Raw genomic sequence first — 25,540 nt, forward strand, 5'->3', positions numbered from 1 at the left:
ATGTTTTCAATTATGCTCATGTCGGTATGATAACAGCCAGAGTTTCTCCGGATGTACAGCATCATTTCCCAAAAATGTAAATTAGGTCTGCGTCTCTGGCTTGGTAATAATATAAATAGAAAACATATAAATAGAAAACACTCATACTGACTTGCACATAGCATCGTGTCGTGTTTTACATATGAAACATGGTGGGTGTGAAAATTCTGAGCGCATTTTAAAGACAATAAATCACGGTGACTTTTACTTTCCATAATATTTAGTAAACACAACAAAACACATCTTTCAGCTTTTCGTGTGTTTTTAAACGAGGTTTTGCGGAGACGTGGGATGTAAATGTGTGTTGACTTGTTGTTAGGCTATAAATACAAGACACAAAGAGGTTCAGACATTTTTAATAGTGCATGATTGAGGTATATTTTTTAATTTAATGTGATTTCATTTTCAAAAATTGTTGGTTCATTTGTATATTTCATGTATATAATTACTCGATATATTTTTACATTTTAGTATTCAGCATTTTTGGGCTCCACGAGCAATACGCCTGGAAAGAAAATGCAGAGAATATACTATTTCTAATGTGTTTCATCAAAATGAAAACAACATCTATGAAACATTTCCACAAGCTGCCAACCCTGAACTTTTTTTAATTAATGGATTGTGTTTGATAAAATAAAGTTACACTTTTATTAACAATTAATAAAGTAATTAGTTACAGCACACACACAAAAACAGGCAGCCTTATGCCAAAGCACTGCTTGCCATTTATTGAAAACATTTAAACAGGTTCTGCTAACATTTTATGATTTTACAACATGTGTAATAAGACCATTTTCACAAACACATCCATCTCAATTAAAAGGAAAAAAAGAGATGAAATAAATAAATTACCAATGATTTCCACAGAAAGCTTGAACTGCTGGGATCTGCTCGTCCAGCTCCACCAGGAAGCTCTCTTTTTAGTTAACGAGCCCCTGAAGCATCATCTACTGACTGTCCTTGGCTGAAAGCTGTTTTTTAGCCTCCTCCTGCTTTGACTCAGCAGAAGTATTATGTCTGCTACCTTGTCCAGCTGAGTTGCTGAGCCTTTCCCCTGGAGTGTGCTTGTTTTGCAAGCTGTGTTTCAGCTCCTGTCTGGCGCTCAAAACTGCAGCCTGGAGTGCTGCGATCTCAGCAGACAGTTCTATTACTGTAATGACAGAAAACAACAATTAAATTGGTGAGTGGTGGAGCAGCAGAACAGCAGGAGCTTTCTCCTACCTTCAAGAAATATCTTTGCCCATATCCAAATTTACTTATGCAACAGAAGCTGTAGCCATCGTGCTGTGAGTATACACAGGACTCTGGAAACCTCTATTCATATCTAACAAGCTGCACAAAGCAAACCTTGATTCATATGCATATGAGTTAAGGTTTGCATATCTAGAGTCTTGCATTACATGGTAATAGACACAATAATAAAAAAGGCGTTTTATGTGCTGCAGATTATATTGCACGTGTTCTCTTTATGTTTTTCAGTTTTCCTGTGTTTGATTTCTCTGTAGCATATTTTTTTTCCTAAAAGCTATTCATGCATATCGTCAGTTTTGTAGATTTGTTTATTTTTTGTGTTTGTGGTTGTGATCTCTCTAGCTGCATTGTTTTGAGATGGCAATACTGGCACATATGGATCAAATTCAAAGACTGGTTCATCTGATATATGTCCAGAAGTAGTCACATGTTACTCCACATGGTTCCTGTTATACTTCTGTGAAGTCAACCAGCTGGGACACATGTGTAGTATAAGGTAATTTCTCTGCATTCGCACGGACCCTCGTGCTCACCATCCGATCATGAAATTTCCATCTCAGATGACAGCAGACCCTAGCCTATTTGCAGACATTGAAAGTATAATCTCATCCATAGTTGAGGCAGAGTAGGTGTCACCTGAAACCATAACACTAAGATGTCCTTTGGCATGTAACATACCTTGCTTGAAAGATGATTGTGCATGTTTTAGAGACTGTGGCACCAAAACTCCAAACCACTTCAGTGGGTCTTGCTGAGGATTCTGGTCACGTTTTCCAGCTGGAGCTTTCTCGCTACCAGTGCTCTCGCTTTCCTCTTTTTCTCCAATCTCTCTTTTTGGTCTGTTTCTTCTCCTGACACCTTGTAAATCAAATAGTGTCATCAATAACAGAGTTAATAGTAGACATCAACGACACACATCTTTAATACTGCATCACCTTCTTCTTGAGGTCCTATATCCTCTATAGCTCTCTGATCTTTTCCAGACTCTTTACGACACGTTTGTGTACATCTTTCAGTGGTGAATTCCACCTCACCATTGTCCAGTGTCCTGTTACATACAAATATACGTTTTAAAAGAGCCTTTTAAACAAATTAAAGTGATCAACAGACTTTTCGTTTTTCATAAAAATTACTGCTTCCTCACCTAGTTTGAACACAGACTAGTGGCTCAATCTCACTTGCATACTGAAGTGCAGAGACTTGTTTGTTTCCCATCGTATATCGTGCCTTGCTCATAGAAAACCACCCCTGAGGGGAAAATGGTAAAGTCAAATTATACAGGCAGAATGTAAAAAAAGAGCATTTTTATTACAAACCTTTTTTGCGTAAATTTATTTTTGAAAATCCTTATATGGCTTTTTATGGAATTTAAACACAGTCAACATAGCCCTAAAGTCTGTTAATATACCACACTAAGATATTTCCCATTATATAACACCTACAGCCCAAAATGCCATATACATTTTGATTTATTTTCTATATTTTTACCTACAGATTCTTAGGGAGCAAAAATTGAACTTAAATGTCTGATGTTGGCTATTTATCAACAAGGACACTACAGGTACCTGCTCTATGAGAGAGTTGAAAGTGGCTCGCTTCTCCTCCAGTAACTCCAGCTGCTCCATGAAACGAAGCAGCTTTTCGTCCAGTAACAAAGAAGATTCCTCTGATTCTGACACACCCATACTCACTCTCTGCGCCAATTTAAGCCTCCTTCGCGGGTAGTCTTTACCGCTATTTTGATGTACAACGTTTGAGTAAACCGAACAGAATCTGTTGAGTGCTTCCGTGTACCGTCACGTGACACGTAACCACGTGGTATACATCACGTGTTCATATATCAAACGTACAGAAAATACTAATACCAAACATATCGCTAATACACTTTGTGAAGTGTGACTTTGAATCATTTATGAGTCCTGGAATCCTATGTACTGTTATGGACTCGAAGAAACGCTGTACGAAAGCAATAATATTGAGATATTGTTAAGATTACCCTTCCCATAATTTTTTGTTGCTGTTTTACAGTAACTGACTTTCTAAGTCATTAAGTAAATTGTCGAATCTCATTAAAGTATGAATACAAAACATTTTGTTCCAAATTTGATAAAACCATAAAACCAACATAAAAAAAAAAACGAAGTTCCCATACCGGGAGTCGAACCCGGGCCGCCTGGGTGAAAACCAGGAATCCTAACCGCTAGACCATATGGGAGCAATAACGGCCCTCACTACATATCTATAGATGAAGGATATATATGGAACTGTGACTTATTTGTACATATATTTAGTATTTAAGTGACATTTAATATTTACTACTGTTCCTCCTTTTTGTAGCTTTGACAGGTACCATCTGAAGAACTGATTAAAAAAACAGCTTAAAAAAACTTCAGCTAAGATGAAAACGACTCTCAGTATTAAAAAAGAAACTATTTATGCAGGACTCACATTAGAATATTAATTAATTAAACTATTTTTAACGGAAAGCAGATCCGCACACGGTCACAACGTCACTTTAAACAGCAGTCGTCTGCCGCGAGACGTCAAACCACTCTTCGACGACGCAGCTCACACAGTTACATATACGCTTCTGCTTCACTGTTGAGCATGTCTCCCAGTAGCGCGCCGTGATCGTATAGTGGTTAGTACTCTGCGTTGTGGCCGCAGCAACCCCGGTTCGAATCCGGGTCACGGCAGGGATAAAACCCTGGCACGGCTTGGGACGACTCTTTTCTTACTATGCCGTAAAGAGCAAATTTTGTTTCGTATACTTTAAAGTAAAAATGTAAGGTTTTTAGGGTAATTACAAGTCTTTCCTTTAACCTATTTAGACCAAATGATCATCGGAAATCACATGGGTGCACTCCACGTTAGGTTTGTATATTTAAGAGGGCTTTACTTCAGCTACATTTTGTTTCTCGTCATTTTCAGTCCATGCGAGTGAAAGGTTAACTGTAAATATTTCCTTACTAAATCATTATCAGATGGAGCATCTTCCGATTGAAGGCCATTTTCTACCCTACCCTAAAACATTGTATGACTTTCGCCTTGAAAAAGAGGGCTGATCCCTTTTCATTGGTAGATGTCATAGACAACGTCCATGTTCCGAGAGGAAGAGCCAATCAGTGAGCCAGTAGATCTCATGTGCAATAGCTCTATGCTTAAAGATGTTTGATTGGCTGTTGTGATCCACGGGTAACGTCCCCCAGGCACGGAGTTCCTCGTTTGAGTTTATGTGCGCGGGTATGTTAGATAGCAGTGAATCTTTGACCTGCTGTGTGTTAGGTCAAATTACCTGTGGAGCTGAACACCCATTTGGTGGCATCTACGGTAAGGATAAAAGCACACCGATGAACTTCTCACATAAAACGCTACACTTTTAACTCTGTGAATTAACTAGAACAGAATGTAATATAATGTAATACAGAGAATGTTTAACTCTACACTTTTAAGTCTAGTGCTGATTATGTTTCTGTATTCAAACAGATAATGGACTCCTCTGAAGCATCTCATCACCCTTACTGGCCTCGGGACCTTTCAATTCCCACTTATGTGGCCAACGATCGGTCGATGTCAGAGATTCTGGTGTTTCTGTTTTCTGTGTCTGGGCTGTTTATGCTGGTGACCTGGCTGATCACCGGCCAGGCCACCAGCAGCCTGGGCGCATGGAGGCGCCTGGCTGTGTGCTGGTTTGCTGTTTGTGGCTTCATCCATTGTGTAATCGAGGGCTGGTTCTCGCTATATTATGATATAATTCCAGGAGATCAGCGCTTTCTGTCACAGCTGTGTGAGTACTAACGGAGAACATGTGTTTAGAAAAATGCATAACCTACCTGTCGTGTGTGCGTGTGTGTGCGTGTGTGTAAAATCTGGTCAATGTGTTTTATGTTTTTCTCTCACAGGGAAAGAGTACTGCAAGGGAGACAGTCGATATGCAATGTAAGCTCATTTCTGCTCTCAATTTTGTGCATAAAAATGATTTTAAAAAGTTGCGATTGATGTTTCTTTTCTCTCTAGTGCTGATAACTTTACTGTTTGTATGGAGACTGTGACTGCTTGGTTGTGGGGTCCATTCAGCTTTTGGGCTGTTTATGCCTTTTTAACCAATAAGCCCTACAGATTTCTCCTGCAGCTCATCATTTCAGTAGGTAAGACGGGACAGAAGCTATCTTCATGCCAACCTCAGGTGGAAATAAATTGTTGCTTAATTGTAGCTTTATTTTGTCTTCTCACGTAATCTGACTCAGGCCAGGCATATGGAGCGGTACTCTACTTCTTCACAGAGCACAGAGATGGCTACGCCCACAGCGAGCTGGGACATCCAATCTACTTCTGGTTCTACTTTGTGTTTATGAACACCCTGTGGATTGTCATACCGCTGGCGCTCATTTTGGATGCATGGAAACATCTGTCAGCAGCCCAGAGGCAAACGGACAGCACAAAGTCTCAGAAGAATAAGAAGAACTGAGTGTGTGCGTGTATGGGAGGGGGGGCATTTAATACTGCAACATTACATCTCTGTCATTATGAGACTTTGCTGACATTCATATTGATAAAGTAATAGTTCCTTGATTTTTTTCTTTTTTTTTACTTGGCAACTTCTTTTCTGAGAAGAGCAAAATAAGCGTGAGTGTGCTGGGTGAGTGGGGTCCTTCATGATACAGGTGTCCCTGTAGAGCTCAGTCCAAGAGTCAGTCATTTATCAACAAGTGTCTGTAGGATCATTGTGTTGAAAGCAGATGAGAAGTCCACGAAGAGCATACGGATGTAGGAATGTTTCTGCTCTATGAGGGTGAGGGTGGTGTGAACCACAGAAGAAGAAGAGATTTCACATGAACCAAAAATTACCAGTATGGAAATTATTAGCCTGCTCTGATGCTAACAGTGAACTGTGTATCCTTTTTGCTGGAGTCATTTCTTGTAGCCATCCCAACCTCCTTCATATTTGATCGATTTGCAGTTTACAGTGTATTAGCTGGAGGAGTTGTACAGGGAGATGGCCACGGACAGGAATCATTTCCTGTGTGGTTCAGTGGTGCTTTTTGGTAATCTCAGTCTCTCAATGAACATGCTCCTGTGACCAGCCAGCATGTCATGGACTGCGTGGGAGGTATCCAGCATTGTCTTTATCTTGGAGAGCATCCATCTGAGCTCCATCCACACAAATTACTCTCCATGCAGATCAGTCAACCTGCTGCCCAGCACTTGGAAACGCAGTGAACACTTTGTAAGCATCAACGATTGCTTTTCTCACATTTAAACCGATGCTTTCTCAAGTGGCAGCTCAAAACCTTGCTTAGGTTTTTATAACGTATGTAAACTGGAAGATAACCCTCAGTTTTAACTTGATTTTACAAGCTTTGACGTTAACAAAGTTAAAACACATCATTGCTCAGCAGTGGTTTGTGTTGTGGCTAGATGGGTAAAATAGTTGATCCCAGTATTTTTTTTACCCTGAAATAATTATCTTTCTTAATGTAATTAGTATGTTTAGAAATGCTATTGTGGAGGTAAACACAGACGACACGAGAGCTCTCGATTCTAACTCCTGCTTTATTCCTCATCACAACAGAACTGACTACGTTTCGCTCCAAAACACAGCAACAGACTTTCTTTACACTGGGTGTGAGTGGAGCCCTCTAGTGGTCCACCACACAATGTCTTTGCGAACATTTTGACAAAAACTTTAAATTTCTAATTTTTTCACATGGAATTGTCTGTATTATTTCTTTGTCACGTGGCCAACATTATAGACTTTAGTGGATAAGATAAGATAAGATAACCTTTATTAGTCCCACACGTGGGAAATTTGTTTTGTCACAGCAGGAAGTGGACAGTGCAAAAGTTAGAATACAATAAGAATAAATACAGTACACAGCTGTACAGAATAGAATAAAATAATATACTATATACAGTAGAATAAAATAGAATAAAAATATACAATAAGATAAAAATAGAATACGAATGCTATATACAACTGAGTAAAAATACAACGATGCCAGAAAAGATTATTGCACTTAGTGTTATTGCACATGTGTGGATGTGTGTGTTTGTTCAGTTAAAGTCTTTGTTGTGGAGTCTGACAGCAGTGGGGAGGAAAGACCTGCGAAATCTCTCCGTCCCACACCGTGGGTGCCGCAGTCTCCCACTGAAGGAGCTGCTCAGTGCTGTCACAGTCTGCTGCATGGGGTGGGAGATGTTGTCCAACAGTGATGACAGCTTAGCCGCCGTTCTCCTGTCACTCACCACCTCCACTGGGTCCAGAGGGCATCCTAGAACAGAGCTGGCCCTTCGGATCACCCTGTTCAGTGATTACGGATTACACCATTTCCAGCTCATAATTAACATTTGGGGCTTATGCACGTTTGAACCAAACTGACTTCACATGTGACTGCAGCGATTTACTTATTTAAAGGCATTCGCCTCTGAACTCGGAAGATAATTAAAACCAAGCTGAAATAAGTCCACGTTCTACTTAACGAGAATGCATAATGTAGGTTTGAGTATATTCACGTGGGTGAAACGGAACCATACAACTGAGGGGCTAAATCACGTCACGTATTAAACTCGACGAGTTAAGACAGGCTAAGCTCTTCTCAAACTAATCACGCATCAGGAATGAAAACATCTTTTTTTGCCTTGTAGCCAATTTAAAAGTTTGTAGACCCTGGTAACCTTCAACACCGTGTGCCGAAATAGCTCAGTTGGGAGAGCGTTAGACTGAAGATCTAAAGGTCCCTGGTTCGATCCCGGGTTTCGGCATTTTGATGCAACCGTGTATTTGGGTGTGTCGGCTTTCCACCCGGCGGGGAGTAAAACGTACAAGAACGTTTTACCGTTTTAACCCTTCACACACGGTTTGTGTCAAATGTGACCTAATTTTACATTTGACAGCAGTAAAAATACCTTAAAAATGTGAATCTATTAGCCTGAAATGTGCTGCAAACTGTGTCGAGGCTGTTTAGGGTCAAATTCAAATTTTATTTGTCACGTACACAGTCATACACAGTACGATATGTAGTGAAATGCTTGGACAACTGCTCGTGACCTAAAGAAAACAAAAAAAGGAAAGGCTATGAATAAGATAGGAAATAAATATGAAAAATTAAAAAGGGTAAATTTAACTAGGAAGGAATAAAATATAAATTAAGGTTAAAAATGAAATAACTGTACAACACAAATTAGAATGAAGGGTAAATTTAACTGGGAAAGAATAAGATAAAATATATAAATTAAAGTTGAAAATAAAATAACTGTACAACAAAATACACAATATAGAACTATATAAGAATGTATAAAGAAATATAAATAAATATATATATACACACACACAATAACAGCAGCTGTACAAGTATTAACCGGAAATGAAGAATGTAGTGACCAGTGTTGTGCAATCCACAGTCTTGTCAAAGTTCACACGGAAGTTTTTCTCAGTGTTGCCAACTCCTCAGTAAGGAAAATCGCTATTGGCTGTCCTAAAAGTCGCTAGAAGTCGCTAAATGACGTCATCGCCTAATTTGCATAATGGGTCATGCTAATATAACTGTTGGAGAGAGAAATAACATCGTGGAAGAGACATAAAGTGAGCAAAAAACGTATTAAATGCAGTTAGAATTTATTTATAACTACAAATTAAATTTATTTTAGCAATTATTGTTTTTTAATGTCACAATTCCAACCCTGCTCCTTTACCCGGGCTTGGACCACCGCGGTAAAGTGAGCCGTCATTTGTGAGCCGCGGTCAAGCCAGCCGTCTCCTATCCGCCGCATAAATTTCCTTGCGCTTTTACACCAGTCTTTACGGTAGCGCCTTTTCGCTTTATGTGCCGATTGAAAGCCTATACCCGCGCACACGTGCACTCGCGCGAACAGTCGCACGCACATGCGCGCACACAAATTACAATGAAACAGCCCGATACAGTCAATACAATTATGGAAATGTCAGAAATTCATTAAAAATCATCCTGAGTAGTTGAGGTGCAACTTTCAACACATTCCTCCTCCGGGACACCTACTGTACCTGTGTGCCAGGTTTCAGCCAGATTCACTGTAAAATTCCTCAAAAATCAAAGGGTACTTGTATTCAATGCAATACAGCCAATACACTACAATTATGGAAATTTCAGAAATTCATTAAAAATCATCCTGAGTAGTTGAGGTCCAACTTTCAAATTCAAATTCAAATTCAAATTTTATTTGTCACGTACACAGTCATACACAGTACGATATGTAGTGAAATGCTTGGACAACTGCTCGTGACCTAAAGAAAACAAAAAAGGAAAAGGCTATGAATAAGATAGGAAATAAATATGAAAAATTAAAAAGGGTAAATTTAACTAGGAAGGAATAAAATATAAATTAAGGTTAAAAATGAAATAACTGTACAACACAAATTAGAATGAAGGGTAAATTTAACTGGGAAAGAATAAGATAAAATATATAAATTAAAGTTGAAAATAAAATAACTGTACAACAAAATACACAATATAGAACTATATAAGAATGTATGAAGAAATATAAATATATACACAATAACAGCAGCGTGATTTAAGTAATGAAGTGAAAACAATGTCCAGAAAGTCCAGTGTGTGTGTAAGAACCATATGTGTGGGTCAGTACTGTGTGGTGGTGTGATTGAGAGACCGTATCGCCTGCGGGAAGAAGCTCCTCCTCAGTCTCTCTGTGTTGGTCTTCAGGGAGCGGAATCGCTTTCCTGACCTCAACAGAGAGAACAGTCTGTTGTTGGGATGGCTGAGGTCCTTCACCATCTTCCTGGCCTTGGTCCGGCACCGCCTGCTGTAGATTGAGTGCAGGTCAGGGAGCTCGGAGCGGATGGTGCGCTCAGCTGACCGCACAACCCTCTGTAGAGCTCGTCTGTCCTGCATGGTGCTGTTCCCGAACCAGGTTAAGATGTTTCCCGCCAGGATGCACTCTATGGTGCACGAGTAAAAGTTCCTGAGCACCTTGGAGGGCAGTTGGAAGTCTCTCAAGCGTCTGAGGTGGTAGAGACGCTGTCGGGCCTTTTTCACCACGGTGTTGATGTGACAGGACCATGACAGGTCCTACGTGATGTGAACTCCGAGGTATTTGAAGCTGTCCACTCTCTCCACTGGGCACTCGTTGATGACGGGGGTCTGGTAGTTCCTCTCCTGCTTAGTGCTGAAGTCCACTATCAGCTCCTTTGTCTTACTGACGTTTAGAAGGAGGTTGTTCCTCTGGCACCAGTTCTCCAGATTCCTAATCTCCTTCAGGTAGGCCGTCTCGTTGTTATCAGAGATCAGGCCCACCACGACGGTGTCGTCAGCAAACTTGATGATGGTGGTGGAGCTGGTAGTGGCCACACAGTCATATGTGTACAAAGAGTACAGCAGGGGGCTCAGAACACACCCCTCCTCTGGGACACCTACTGTACCTGTGTGCCAAGTTTCAGCCAGATGTACTGTAGAATTCCTCAGAAATTAAAGGAAACTTGTATTCAATCTAATAGAGTCAATACAATAGGATTCTCTCAATTTTCAAAAATTCATGAAAAATCATCCTGAGTAGTTGAGGTACAACTTTCAACACATCCCTCCTCTGGGACACCTACTGTACCTGTGTGCCAAGTTTCAGCCAGATTCACTGTAAAATTCCTCAAAAATTAAAGGACATTTATATGCAATTCAATACAGCCAATACACTACAATTATGGAAATGTCAGAAATTCATTAAAAATCATCCTGAGTAGTTGAGGTCCAACTTTCAACACATCCCTCCTCCGGGAAACCTGCTGTACGTCTGGGCCAAGTTTCAGCTCTGGCCCCAGATGTCAGCCTAATGTGTACCTTAGCCATGTAAGCCATGTAATAAACAACATGTGCTGGAACATAATAGTGCAAAAGTAACATGACGAAACTCTGTTCAGACAGTGAATGGACTGATTCTTATACAGCGCTTTTTTACTCACCCATATTACTCAAAGTGCTCTATACAACATGTCACATTCACCCAATCAGGCCAAATGTGGCATGCCATCACATAAACAGTGCCATCTTACCATGCCAGAAGTCAGCCAGCAGTGCCGGCTTGACACCAGATCCAGGCAAGACCCGTCTGCTATGTGGGATGACTTGTTCTTTTGGCATTTTAGTTGTGGATTATGTTTGGACTGTGTCTCTTGCCCTTTCAGTATTGTTTCCTTGTGCTTCTAAGTGTCCCTTTGTTTCTTTTTAGGTTATGTAGTATGGGTTAGAGCTATTTTGTATGTTGTTTTTGTTTAATAAATCTGCCTTTTGGATTATTCCCTGATGTGCCTGAGTTCTGTTATTTAGTGTCACTTTGAAAGGACACACATCCAGCATTGACATATAATTGTTCTTTCAATTTTTGATAAAGATTACAGTGAATTGAGATGTAACTTGGCCCAGAGGTACGGTAGGACGCCCAGAGTAAGAAAGTGTTGAAAGTTGGACCTCAACTATTATGGATGATTTTTAATGAATTTTTGAAATTTCCATAATTGTAGTGTATTGGCTGTATTGAATTGCATATAAATGTCCTTTAATTTCTGAGGAATTTTACAGTAAATCTGGCTGAAACCTGGCACACAGGTACAGTAGGTGTCCCAGAGGAGGGATGTGTTGAAAGTTGGACATCAACTACTCAGGATGACTTTTAATGAATTTTTGAAATAAACATAATTGTAGTGTATTGACTGTATTGCACTGAATATGAGTTTACTGTGATTTCTGAGTAATATTACAGTAAATCTGGGTAAAACCTGGCCCAGAGGTAAAGTAGGTGTCCGAGAAGAGGATTGTGTTGAAAGCTTGGCATCAACTTTTAAGAATGATTTTTAATGAATTTTTGAATATGCAACCAGACTGTCACGATGGCTGTATCCGGTTGTTCAGTGATGACGCGACGAATCCTACTTCCGGGTCTAAAGTAGTCTGCGTTTAATATGGCTTTTGTGTTGTTAACATGTTTAATGTTATGTATTTTCTTCTATTTGATCTCAAAAAGCTCCTAAAACAGTCAGTGATCCCTGTTGACCTCCCTCGGCTTTTATTACCGCTAATCATTTATTTAAGCTCAGTTTTTAAAACCTTAGGATGTAACTACAGCCCAGCCCATGCAGCAGTATATGAATGACTAACTTTGTATTGTAGATGAATTATCTCAGTTGTTCTCCTGGCTGAAGTTTGGTCCTTTTACAGCATCCTGCCATGCGATTACATTTGTTTCTGACCACCGAGAAAACTCACGTTAACTTTTATCGAGTGGAAAAAAAGTTAGCTTGTTTATATTATGCTAACATAGCTATGTCGCTAGCGGTCACGTAGCACATCATTATATACCAGCTAGCCAAACTTCAGTAACCCTACAAACGTCACTGCTGTTTAGTTTTCTGTCTTCATTTATGCTGGAAGTGATAAGAAAGCTGTATGTTTTAATTTGTTTCCAAAACCCCGCAGTCAGGACATGCTATATTGTATTTAGATAGAAGCTAGCGAGCTAACTCCCTGCTAACTTCTAACTCCGTTAAATGTCATAAATTCCGTTTTCATGGATGCCTGGATGTTAAACTCAATTGTTACACCTGGTAGAGCAGAACGCTGATCATTTTATTAAAGATGAAAGACTTTAGACAGTTTTTCAACTCTCAGTAATGCCACAGTGATCGTTTGATATATGGACCTGCAGCGGAGTTTAGACCCAGACACGGCTAGTGACGTCAGACTGAACAACCGGATTGGGCTGTTCCATTGTAATTTGTGTGTGTGCGCGCGAGTCTAGGCTTTCAGTCGAAAGGCGCTACCGTAAAGACTGGTGTAAAAGCGCAAGGAAATTTATGCGGCGGATAGGAGGCGTCTGGCTTGACCGCGGCTCACAAATGACGGCTCACTTTACCGCGGTCTTGGACCGGCAAAAGTGACCCGAAACAGGCACTCTGGTGGAGTTACTTTGTGTGTGTGTTTATAAGTAGTTTTAAACCTTGTGATCCACAAAACAGCATAACAGTAAAATAAGAACTGACTGCTCAGTGCGGAGCAGCGGCTTCGCTCATGCGCGATTCATTTGCAGTTTGGACGCATAGGTGTGAACATCTCCTGCAGCTGGGGGAGGACTATCCTCCGCCCGTGAGCGCTTTAGCACGGGTGAGGTGCCCACGGCAGCACCGCTGTTTGTTCAGAGTAAGAGCAACACGCTCTTTCACGTCAAAAAGTCGTCATAAACAAGTCTCCAATAACACCAGAAAAAGTCGCCAGATTTGTCACTAGTCGCTTTTTAGAAAAAAAAGTTGCTAAGGGGCCTGAAAACTCGCTAAATATAGCGACAAAGTCGCTAAGTTGGCAACACTGGTTTTTCTTTTACAAGAAATAAAACAAAAAATTAGACCACCACCCAGTGTAGGGTTTCTGCCATAGCTGCCCTGGCATGCTTTCCCCAGCCGGTACCAGGCTTTGGCACAGCCGGGTTCCAGCTGAGTGGCTTTAGCAGCATTGGCCTTAGCCCGCTCTGGTTGGTTCAGCACTGGTAACTACCAAAATCATTTCTTATGTTAGCGTGGTTAATCTACCGGTGTGAAGGAGGATTTGTATCAAAATTATATTATAATGCTAAAGTATAATTATTGTTGTTATCCATGCATTTTTAAAGCTGAAAAAAAAAATAGGGGGCAATGAGGGAATTGATGTAGACCATAATATAAAAGATAGGCTACAAAGAAATGTTGTCATGGTGTCATTTGTCTCTTTCTCCTGCAACTACAATTCCAAATAAACCTTCTGACGTGTGATTTCTACCTTCGTGCATCTCTCACAAGAAAGGAAGAACAGAGTTGGAGGAGAAACATGAATCAACATCACAGTGGCTTTATTTTAGATCGAGGCAGTGGTTGTTAATGCACTTACATTTAATGGGGAATCATGAGAACACACATTTCTCTCTACTGATATTTTATCTTGAGCTGAACATTTTGCTTAGTCTCAGTCCCAGCTGTGCATTTGTTGCTTTCTCTCTACTTGCAATATCTTTAAGCGCTTTCAGAGCAGCAGGCATTTCTGGCTGCAGCTCCAGCAGTTTCCTAAATGCCTGTTTGGCCTCTTCCAATTCATTCACAATCTGGCATGCTTTCCCCAGCCGGTACCAGGCTTTGGCACAGCCAGGTTCCAGCTGAGTGGCTTTAGCAGCATTGGCCTTAGCCCGCTCTGGTTGGTTCAGTTTTAGCTGGCACAGGGACAAGTTGGAGTGGAGGTCAGCTTTCATTTTGTTGAGTTCTTCAGCTGAAGGATCAAGTGTTTCCAGAGTTGCTTCTCTCTGCTCCTCAGCTTCATACTCCCATCCCTTTTTCGCCACATCTCTAACGTGATTACAAAAAGTGATGACTAGTTTCATGGCCTTGCTGTAGCTGTCCGCGGCCCCCCACAAATCCTCGCTCCTGAATCTCACTCCGCCCGTGTCCTTGTGTGACTTGACCCATTCCCATTTTTCACCAGGAGACATCTCCCAGGCTTCCTTGCCTGGTGTGAAAGCTTGCAATTCCACTGTGGCAAAAAAGGGAAGGCTTTCATCTGAGGGGTGGGGAACAGCAGCATCTGGTCCAGTTTCCAAAGGAGAAAGCTGTATCTGGGTAGCAAAATACAATGTTAAGACCGTTCATCTTTACACGGTTGACAGTTAAAAACAAAACCAAGGATAAACACGACAGAGCATCGGTCATTTAGCCATCACGATTTCATCAAGAAAGATGAAGGGAAAGATCATTTAAACAAAACAGTATTTACACAGGTTGAGAGAAATGTGTGTTTTAGGATGAGCTATCAAATGATGGTCAGCCAGAAATTAGAGATCAATTTGAGAAATTGGAGATATTAATTTAAGTTACAAAGAGTATTTTTAAGGTGTTCGGGGGGAGAAGACAACAGAAGGAAATTTTACTTTAAGCATCAGCTAGCTAGGACAACACAAAGATTATTGAGTCCAACGATTAGGAGTATACGACTGTGGAAGTCTCTTCATTATAATTTAAAGAGTTGTATAAATTTATATTGTTTTAAAAAGTGTTACATGTCTAAAACGATAACTCAATATGAAGAATGTGAATGAAATTGGAGTTAATTGAAAAAGGATCCATTATTTTTTTGCCTCGTTTATTTTATATATATATTATTCTGGTATATTCTGATTGGAAATGTGTTGTTAGGACCGGAGATAAATGTTAATGTTAGTTTGTTCCTTGACTTTTGGTGCCCACTTGCAATATAAGTTGGATTGTAGATAGGCAGCAGGGTTTAATAAGAATATTTTCTTCTTCCTGCTGCTTTTCACACGTGGTTGCAGTGCTTTACTGATAGAAAGTGTGGTTGGTTTGTCTGAAAGAACTAACTGTGCAAACTGTTGACCAAGTGTGGAATAAATAAATAAATAAGAAACACTGTGGAGGTCAAGCAGTGCCAAAATTAAAGAAATTAAATACATCTATCAATAAGGGGCAAATGTGTCACAAATTAATTAATGCTGAAATAATTAATTAAATTTCAATTTATTAAAATATCAATTAATTTTATTTTACACATATTTAATTATTTGTCTATTTAATTCATTTTTTCATGGCTCCTTTGCTGCAGGGAATCAAGAAACAATTTAAATCATCACTGCGGCTCGTCAACTGACCCTGACGTCTGATTGGTTATCATTTACTGCAAGCTAAGATTGATCCCAGACTTGATACAGTGGACTTGGAGACAGATATCCCAGAATGCATATAGTACAGAATACAAACTGTAAAGAAAGTTTTCAAATACTCCTGTTTCTGTGACACCAAATACACTTTAAGCTTTTCTTATTTCATGAAGTTTACATTTATTTTTTCTGCCTCATCCATCAAAAAACAGAATACTGAAACAAAGACTTCAATACTCAGTTAAATCTTACCTCACACTTCTCCCCAGCTCTCATTCCCTCCAAACACGCCTCTGTGATATCACACTGACCATCCCCTAGCCTCAGTGTTGTCCAGTCACCCAGTGGGACCTGCAGCACAGAGTCTTTACACCTCACAAAGGGTGTGGTACCAGATTCAGTAAGTTCAGCGGTGAACGGATCAGGCTGGGCTGGCAGCTTCTCACCTGTTTTTTCACATGCTACATTCTCTGCTTCATCATTGTTAGCTTTGAGACGCACTTGGACTCTACACAGCGAACCCAACCTTGGACAATTATTTGATGAAATTGCTGTAAGATACAAAGAAATATTTGTTAGCTGGAGTAAAGAAAACTCATTCATTATAACAAGGAACAAATGAGTATCATACGTGTTACACCTGCTGGATCAGAAGCTGTCTGCTGACTGTTTAGTCGCTTTTGGTGGACCTTCCAGAGGCCTCGGGGACACACAGAGACCCAGGAGGTGTTGCAAACGCTATCATGATCACTTTCAGTATGTAGTGTTTCTGGAGGGTAATCGGGCTCCATCACTGGATAAAATAATAAGAAAGAAAAGTTTACCACATGTTATGTTCATACATTCATTTAAGACAATAAACAGCTTTGTAAGGTCACATGACACGACCATCTTTATTCTTCAACATAGCTCGAAGTCTGTTAGCCAAGCTTTTCTCATTTCTTTACTTTTTCAGGAACATTTGTCCAGGTTTCTTACAGGACATTTAAAGCTCTTCTCTGGATGTTGGCTGCTTTTCAGAATACTTGTGTGTTTTTCCATTCAGGTATGCTTTTAGTGCCTTGCAGTGTGTTTGGGATCATTGCAATTCAGAAAAATGAAGCTGTTGTGAATCAGATCCTTTCAACATGATAGCGCACGATGGATCTAAATCTGACTGTACTTTTTTGCATTTATATTTCCTTCAATTTTGAGAAACTCACAACACATCGTGTCTCAAATGCCGCACAAAACCATTACCGAACCCTCACCGTGTTTTATAGATGGATGTGGACACTTACTGCACCTCTCTCAGGCTCTGTGTCAGCGCTTTGCTGGATACAACCTTTGCATGATTCTTTTTAAGGACACACTGCAAGTCCATTAGATTTAAGCAACCATACTGTTATTACTGCAATGTTACAAAGCTGACTGTTGACAACAATCACCAACAGGTCAGGGACATTCAACTAAGCGTCGCCAATGCTACTACTGATAGATAGCACTGTTTTAGCTAGCACGCACATTAACACGCCCCAGTAACGTTAGAACGATAACTAGCATCAGGTAGCTATCGTGCAAGTCCACAGGACCTGAATTTAACTATTCTACATTATACGAGCGATAGTCAGTTGGTGCCTATAGCTCACAAATGTCCAACTTACCTCATATAAATGCATAAAAGTTGGCATCTGCTATTCCAATAATCTAAAAGAAATAAAGATGGCAGATTACCAGTGATGACACGAAAACAAACACCTTACGGTGATCGCTTTCTTCTTCGCTTTCTGTTAGTGCGGCTTCTTCTTCTTCTTTGTGTGTAGTGGCGGATGAAAGGCAACTGCTATGTTCCGCCCCCTACCGCACTGAAGTATATTTATGTTGGCTGTTTCAGCGATAGCCGAAATGTAGGCCCCTTTACGCGCCCTCGTGGGCCATGAAGGTATTGCAGGTGGGCAAAAACCCAAGCAATCGTGTGTTACCTGCAAATATCACCTGCTCATATACTTCAAATGATTACAATGAAATAGTTTTTATTACTTTTTTAAGTTAATAAAATAATGTCAATATTACATGCTTCAGATCATCAGGCAAATTTTAACATTAGACAAAGATAACTGGAGTATTTACAGAATGGAGTTATCATAATTGGAAATGACTATGGCAAATATAAACATGCAAATAGATTTTTTTCACAGGACTGTATGTCTGGCACATTTCTGAAGTTCACATCTCAGAAAGTTGTTCACCCCAATGTTCAGCACAAAGTTACGCCCATGCACTGGTGTCCCTGGGAGGACCAAAACATTTGAATTTTTAATACTACTAATCGGTCAGAAATACAAAACAATGAGGTCATACCATTAAGGAAAAAGTTGATTGGTTAAGTCATAAAAAATTGGATTGATTAACCCCCCCCAAATCATTGATATTTCACAATTGTCATAACAGTAGGATGATGCACAGAATTTGAGAATTGCACCAAAGCAACTCAGAATGTTTGAAAATTGTAAAGACATAACTTTCCAGTAGGGGTCGCTCTATCACCAGCAATATAACACAGCTGTGATCAGTACAGTATGGACCACATTGTAGAACCGTGCCCTCTTTATTGACCAGCTGAATGTACTTTAGTTTCAGTTTGTTGCAATGTGATGTTTTTTAAATCGTGCATAAACCCTGTCTGCATGAATTCAGAGTCAAAGAAAGGGAAAAAAATGCTTTGTTTCACTGAATACAAAAGGCCAGTCCATTTCATTGTGCGTACACTTTTTTTTTTACTGTAGAGGTAAAAGTCATGGTGAAAGCATATAAAAGTTACCCCATGTTGGGGCACTTACATAGTGGCGAGCATGTAAAGTCCACACTGAAGGGCTCCAGTGTGCCAGTGAGTTTGAACCGAGGACCTTCTTGCTCAGAGGTGACACCCTGCCCCATCCCACCGCAGTGAGAGGAGATACATATGAAAAGTTCTGGTTGCATTCTGAAGTGAGCTGTTGTCCTGCTGACTGTTGCATGCTTATGAAATGGCTTAAAAACGTGAAAAAATGAAGCTGTCATTATACATTTATGACAACAAAATCAAAAGTGCGTCATCTAACTCACCATCTTTTCTGGTTTTCTCACACACAAACCAGAACCAGAAGCAAACCTTCTTTAATCTTTCTCCATCCGTTACCCATTCCAATTCTTTCTCTTAACTCTCTTCGGATTCTGGTATTGACCCTCTCCTTCAACCCCCCTCACCTTCCTATTGGCTCCCACTGACTTCCCAGCTGGCCTCTTGTGAAACATCCCTGTGGGTAAGTTCAGAAGCATGTATCCCAGGCCGCTCCACGTTCCCTAGAAGGGCGGTAAAACCGGCTTCGAGTTGGGTTCCAGGGAACAGCTGCAAAATCAGGAGCCAGAGCTGAGCACTGCCAGGAGGGCTGGTACGACTTCGGCTCGCCTCTCCGAGGGGTTCAACATGCGTCATTCAGGGAAAAGGTGGAATATGACAGGTGAACAAAAAAAGACAAATCTGCCGGGAAAGAAGAGATAAAAGAGAAAATCAGAACAAAGGAAACAGAGGATAGATGGTCTCCAGAGAACAAGAGAACACCTGCATTGTTTGTGTATGTGTGTTTGTTAACTTATTTGTTAACCTCTGATTATTAGCAACAACCCCCCACAGTGGGTGTACACAGGTTACTTTTTGCCCCACATTTTATTTGTTCTGTCTGGTCATCCTAGACTGAAGCTCATCAACACTGTGCATTGATGAGAGAATGAGTCTGCCAAGCCCCAAAACTTAATTTCCCAACCATAAACGCTATGCATGGAGCAGGTCTAGCATTCTGCTTGTGTTTGTTTTTTTCCTCATGAAAGCGACGGCTAGCTCGCCTGTAATCCCTCTATCACACATTCCCCAACACTCTCTCGCACACACACACACACACACACACACACACACACACACACACACACACACACACACACACACACACACACACAAAACCTCTGCGACCCTGGCCGGCCAGAGGCGAACTCGTAAACAGATCGGGCCACGACACAGTGTTTATCCCTCACAGGGAGAGGGACTGCTGCACACACTGCCGTCGCTGAGTGTTTAACCGGAGCTAGTTTTGCTCCCTCTGGCCTGTTTGTTGTTCCTATTGAGAAACATTGACAATAGGATCAGATTTTAAAATGTTAGCTCAGTGTGAAGACAGAACTTTATACTAAGTGGTTCCCATGCTTGTTCACGCATGGGAAAGTCTAGCTATGCTAAAGGAAATCTCATGACTCCTCCACACTGTGACTGTGCTCAAAAATGAGAAGTCAAAAAAAAAAAAAAGATAAGCCACAAACTTATTGGGCCACTGGGAAAAAGTATAGTGTACAAATGTGGTGTCAATCAAAGAGTGCAATTTATTAAGGTTTCCAGGTCAAGTGGAGATCAAGGCTGATCCTATGGCTGATTAGAGCCACTGAAATTATAGGTTCAAGAGAGCTGGTGAAAGGGTGAGAGACATTGTTTTGCCACTAACATGATGCATATCTGGTACGCTGTTTCTCTCACTGTCTTAGATGTGCTGCTTTCGGACAGATCAATACAAAGCAAAGGCGGTCTTGGTCCACAGCCTTGTAATTCAGACTGACTGCCAGCAGAATTGCACAAGAAGTAAAATATTGCTTTTCTCTTCCATTAGCAGTTATGGAGCATAGTCTGCCAGGTCAGAGCCATCTATCTACATTATAACGTCATGATGAGATTGCTTCAACTGCAAGGGGAAAGACAGGCTCTCAGTCGAATTCCCATGTAAGACATAGTATTGCTTGTGTGGCAGATGCGAGTGAGGCTGCTCATTAAAGTCAGGCTCCTCTGAAAATGTTACCTATGCTACTTATTACCAACATTAATAATTGTGCCATCAGGAAGTGAATGGTTTATGGCAGTCTTTGGCAGCATAGAGGAAATGCTAATAATGATTCAACACTTTTTCTGTCTTCAGGATGGGAAGTTCTTTTAACTGACTGACACCTCCCCCTTTACTTAATGCAAGATTATTCTGTGTATAAAAAGGACATGAATTTTCAGATTTGTGTTTCTCTAAGACCAGCTGAGTTACACCTTAATGTTTTATGAGAGACTCTTACTCTCTGTTGTTTGAATGCACATGAATCCCTCTACTTGTCCATTTTTTCCATTACTAAACACATTTAAAACACAGCATGCTAATATATATGTGCCCACAAGCAACATGGGGAATCTGGCATTAAGTATGGGTACATTTTCTTTATCTGGAGCTTAAAGAGGTTCCTTAACTCCATTATAGTGTTTCCCCCTGGGGGGTGCAGTTATAGACTTGGAGCTGCCCAGCTTGCAGCTTGAGTAGAAACCCAATGAGGGGAGGAGATGGCTATCGGGAGCCACAGGGCAGACTTTTTTTTTTCTAATCAATGCACACACTTTAATGGGGCCTTCCTGTGAGGGAGCCTGAGGAGATTCTTTTGACAGTACTTTTATGTGTTTGTTTGCTGGGCTGTGTGTGTGTGTGTGTGTGTGTGTGTGTGTGTGTGTGTGTGTGTGTGTGTGTGTGTGTGTGTGTGTGTGTGTGTGTGTGTGTGGGTGGGTGGTGTGTTCGCTAATCTGAGAGTAACTGAGGGCCATTAGCGTGCACACCAGCACACATCTGGATATACTTCTTCTCAAGCAGTTATACCTTCATAACGTCTGGCAGCCAGTGTGGCCTTTCAGTACCATCTAAGATAAAGCCAGTTAAGCCTCATATCTCACCACCAGTGACTGACTGCCAAGATCTGACCACACACACAAACACACATACACCTGCCACCTGTTCTTGTCTTGCCATAGCTTTTATGCATTATACTTCCACCATTCCCTGTAGATAAAACATTACGTAGTCAGATCAGTCGGTCTTTAAAAGGTGCGCCATTCTTTTTCTTTTTTTATTCCTGGACTCTATTAGAACAGCTCTGAATGATTCAGAGTTCACAGTAATTCCTATTTATCTTAAATTGGGACTTGGTAGAGGTCCTCAGTTGACCCACAATTTGAAAAATGCTCTCCCTTTAACCCATCCTTCTTCTAATTGGCTGCCCTTCACAAACAGAAGGTTTAAACACCAAATGGGTGAGCAAGCTGTTAGCGCATAGTCAAAGCTGTGCGTCTTAGATGACCTGATCTCTTTGTTAGAAACGTTGGTCACAATTAATATGAGCAACCATTTAGCAGTCTTTAAGTGGGTTGAATGTTAAAAATTTATTTGACATATCCATAAAGATTTTGCAGATGTGTTCAGGAAAAGTCTTGTCTGCAGGCCCCCCAAGAGCTAACTCTGTACAGGTGGGATATGCCCATTTGCATCTCCTCTTAACTTAACTCAGTGATGAATATAAGAGAGCATAGAAGAGATAAAGAGCAGAGACCAGCTGACCAACAAGCCAATAAAAAGGCACCGATTCTGGGATTCAGAAATGACCAGTTGAGGTTTATCCAGGTGTTGGGGTTAAATCAGGGTATGCGGTCTGCAGAAGGGATGAGAGGATCTAATTCAGACCAGACCTGAGTCAAAGTAACAGTTAGGAGCTCTGCGGTGTGTTAACTTGTAGACTGGGCATGTTCTGTCATCTGTGTCTGTCAGTTACACTCAGTGGTTTCATATACTGCTGTCCACAAGCTGCCTGTGGCGAGCCAGACCACATTAATAAGATCAGAGCTTTAAGTCTTCAAACCCGAGGGCTGTGATGCGACCAGCAGAATATCAGCAGGATATGTTGTGTGTGTGTGTGTTGATTAGACATGGGAAGTTATTGTTAGTGTTTCACAGTTGCTGGTGCTTTAATGCACCATTTGGGAGTTGCACTCCTAAATTTGTTGTATTTCGCAGAGAACAAGGACAGTAAAGGCTTTCTAGAGATCCAATCCAACACTAAGTAGTTGAGTATGTTTGCATGTTTGTGTGGTACTCAAGAGTTGTGATGCATCTGCTGTAGGCTGGAAATCCAAATATTTGTCCTGTTCAGCAAATGGAAAGTGTTGCTTTGAGAATGCCCAGTTTGGTTAATATTTCGCCTCTTAAACACTTTTTTGTGAGTTTTCCTTCAATGACTCAGTATTTCTTTAGTTTAAGCTGTGACGAAACTTTAATAATGAAAGGGGAAATGAGCTTGTTGCAGATGCTGGATAACTTTTGCCTTCCTGATGTTCAGGATCAGCCTTCAGAGTCTATAACTCTAACTAATTGAACAGGGTGCTTCTAATATCTTTGTCCCATATTATGCATTATTATACCTTTATTTCACTATCGGTTTTAATTTCAGAATCAAATTCAATAGGAAGTCATCATTAACTGATTTAAGTCATTTTTAAATCAGAAAAAAAGAATAAATACCCTCCTTGGAAAGACAGTTTCAGCTCTTACACTCTGGAGAAAGAAATAGGGCAGTGTGTGAGTAAAGGGCAGAAAAGGCAGAAAAACCCACCCAGTGCTGTCCAACATGCGGAGGGCAGATGCACAGGCGGGCGCACAGGGCTCCAGAGTACAAAAGGCTGATCTAAATAAGACCCAGCTGAAGTTGCTGTTTTTGCCCCAGAGCCAGCCCTCTCCATCTCTTATCATCTTTGTAGGCATCTATTACTAATCCTATCACACCGTTTGACCTCTGACTCCGTGCACAAACCTTTTCACATCTCCCCCCCCTCTTTTGTTCTGTTCTGACCAGGTGTATGTGTGGCAGATCCCAGGGTAGCAGGTAAAGTATAAATCTGTAGCAGCGCTGACAACTCACAGTCTCTGGTTCCCATTTGGTTGTGTGCCCTGCAATCAGTCACTCCTCTGCTCTTTGCTTTCGATTTCTTTCTTCTTCATTCTTCTCTTAGCAGAGATGGTCCCAACACAGATCGCAAAACCAAAGAAATGCAAAACAATTTATATCATCTGTTTCCAAAACATCCACATCCCAACAAATTACATGTTGTCTGATCATTGCTAGTTACCTTCTTCATGAAAGCAGCATCACACATTGATAGTTTTAATGACAACATGAAAAGACTGAGTAAGTATGGTTCCTGACAGGTTGCAGCAGCACCTCTAGGAGGGGATACGTTCCAGCTCGGTTCTCATAGCTCATATCAGCTTGATCAGTGAAACTGCTTAACGTGGACATGTGTTTCTCTCTGCTACAGCGTCTGTTTTAAATCCCATGCAGAGACTGATAAGGCAGTCTGTTTGATTTAAAAGACCTTTAATTTAATGTTCATGCTACGTCATGCAAATTCTGTTGTAGTCTATCTCTATCAGCCTGCAAAAAACTATCTTGATGCTCAATCTTAGTAGATGAAGCAATGCCCCCTTTAAGAAGTTATCTGGTAGTTTCAGAACTGATATTCCAAGAAACACCTGCGCTTATAATTTGCAAAAGTGGTTTTACAGATGAACTCCTGTAAATACTGGGGTGAGTCAGAATGGACATTCTCACATATAACACATAAAATAAATGTCCATGTCAGCCTCATTCTAACGACATAAAACGTTTTGGTTTAGGTGCAGTTGGTGCCTCAGCAAAAGATCTGAGGCAAAAAAACAGATAACAGCCCACCGCCATAGACAGTATTAAAGATGAATGCAATTCTTCTGGTTCTAAAATGCCTTCTAGTTTTATAGAAGTCTATAGAAAAACAACCCTCAGCCCCAGCACCCTCTGGAGAGGAGGCAGAGTTTGCTCTCCAGTGATTTTACCCCTTGGAATGATCAGCTCCACCTAATCCTTTAAAGCTCTGGATGTTCTTGGGTTGACATGCATCTGCAACACTGCATGGATGTTGCGGACTGTGCCCTTCAAACTGGGGTGGGTGTCCCCCTACCCATAAATTGGCTTTTGGAGGTGTATTTCAGATTTAGGGATATCACACTCGGCTTCCTTGGGAAGTGCAGACTACTGGAGAGAAGAGTCCATCTTTGAGATCAACCTCAGATTCTGGACGAACAATGTGGTTTCCTTCTTGGTCATGGAACACCGGACCTCTCTTGAGGATATTTGAGGGTGCATGGGTGTTTACAAAACTTTCTACATGTCTTCCTTGGACTTGTAGGGGGTGTTTGAGGATTATAAAGTATTGGGCAGTAAGTTACTTCGCCAGGGCTTTTGTTCATAAGTTTTTGGACTGCATAGGCTAATGTACTGAGTATATAATAGGGTACTGGTTTTGGTAGCCTGAGTCTTTGAATTTTGGAGTGATGTTGTTCTTCTGACAATGTGGTTCTTCACTGAACAATGACCTTCAGCTTGTACTAGGGCAATGTGCAGCCAAATGCAAAGCAGCTGGAGGAACATTTTGCACTTCCAAGTCTGACCTCATGGTTCACAGTTGGAAAGGAGCAGAGTTTTGAGTAATTCATGTATATCACAAGTGAGGGAAGAAGGGGGCAGAAGATTGGCAGATATTGTTGACAGATATTATTCAGATATTGTAGCAGACTGGCATGATTAAGAGAGACCTGAACCTGAAAGCAAAGCTGTTGATTTACTATAGTCTTCTGTTGGAAGACTCACTCACCTACGGCCACGAGCTGCTGATAGTGACTTAAAGAATGAGATG

The 25,540-nt window shown here is 40.8% G+C and overlaps 3 protein-coding genes and 3 non-coding genes across 9 annotated transcripts; 3 read left to right on the plus strand and 3 right to left on the minus strand.

Moving 5' to 3' along the window:
* Window positions 1–379: 379 nt before the first annotated feature.
* vma22 (vacuolar ATPase assembly factor VMA22) lies at window positions 380–3,105 on the minus strand. Its single transcript, XM_004558825.4, has 5 exons — window positions 2,856–3,105; window positions 2,435–2,538; window positions 2,226–2,338; window positions 1,969–2,148; window positions 380–1,189 (listed from the first exon to the last, which is right to left on the minus strand). The coding sequence occupies exons 1-5, from the start codon at window positions 2,973–2,975 to the stop codon at window positions 987–989; spliced, it is 720 nt and encodes a 239-aa protein (XP_004558882.1). The 5' UTR covers window positions 2,976–3,105; the 3' UTR covers window positions 380–986.
* A 328-nt stretch (window positions 3,106–3,433) lies between these two features.
* On the minus strand, window positions 3,434–3,505 carry trnae-uuc (transfer RNA glutamic acid (anticodon UUC)). Its single transcript has one exon. It is a non-coding gene; the product is annotated as a tRNA-Glu (tRNA).
* A 409-nt stretch (window positions 3,506–3,914) lies between these two features.
* trnah-gug (transfer RNA histidin (anticodon GUG)) lies at window positions 3,915–3,986 on the plus strand. Its single transcript has one exon. It is a non-coding gene; the product is annotated as a tRNA-His (tRNA).
* Window positions 3,987–4,484: 498 nt separating this feature from the next.
* On the plus strand, window positions 4,485–5,862 carry ebp (EBP cholestenol delta-isomerase). Its single transcript, XM_004558824.3, has 5 exons — window positions 4,485–4,620; window positions 4,777–5,077; window positions 5,193–5,229; window positions 5,308–5,438; window positions 5,538–5,862. Exons 2-5 carry the CDS (start codon window positions 4,780–4,782, stop codon window positions 5,756–5,758), a joined length of 687 nt encoding a protein of 228 aa, XP_004558881.1. The 5' UTR covers window positions 4,485–4,620; window positions 4,777–4,779; the 3' UTR covers window positions 5,759–5,862.
* Window positions 5,863–7,979: 2,117 nt separating this feature from the next.
* trnaf-gaa (transfer RNA phenylalanine (anticodon GAA)) lies at window positions 7,980–8,052 on the plus strand. The gene has a single exon. It is a non-coding gene; the product is annotated as a tRNA-Phe (tRNA).
* Window positions 8,053–14,131: 6,079 nt separating this feature from the next.
* On the minus strand, window positions 14,132–17,749 carry fkbpl (FKBP prolyl isomerase like). Of its 4 annotated transcripts, none has more exons than XM_076878491.1 (5): window positions 17,601–17,749; window positions 16,598–16,750; window positions 16,404–16,508; window positions 16,210–16,322; window positions 14,132–14,901 (listed from the first exon to the last, which is right to left on the minus strand). In XM_076878491.1, exons 2-5 carry the CDS (start codon window positions 16,746–16,748, stop codon window positions 14,233–14,235), a joined length of 1,038 nt encoding a protein of 345 aa, XP_076734606.1. In that variant the 5' UTR covers window positions 16,749–16,750; window positions 17,601–17,749; the 3' UTR covers window positions 14,132–14,232. The 4 variants fall into 4 exon arrangements, with proteins under 4 accessions (XP_076734606.1, XP_076734604.1, XP_076734603.1 ...); XM_076878489.1 differs by having other exon boundaries at window positions 16,589–16,750; XM_076878488.1 differs by having other exon boundaries at window positions 16,210–16,508.
* Window positions 17,750–25,540: the final 7,791 nt, after the last annotated feature.

The sequence above is a fragment of the Maylandia zebra genome, linkage group LG20, assembly GCF_041146795.1.
Source record: "Maylandia zebra isolate NMK-2024a linkage group LG20, Mzebra_GT3a, whole genome shotgun sequence".
In the NCBI taxonomy this organism is placed as follows: domain Eukaryota; kingdom Metazoa; phylum Chordata; class Actinopteri; order Cichliformes; family Cichlidae; genus Maylandia; species Maylandia zebra.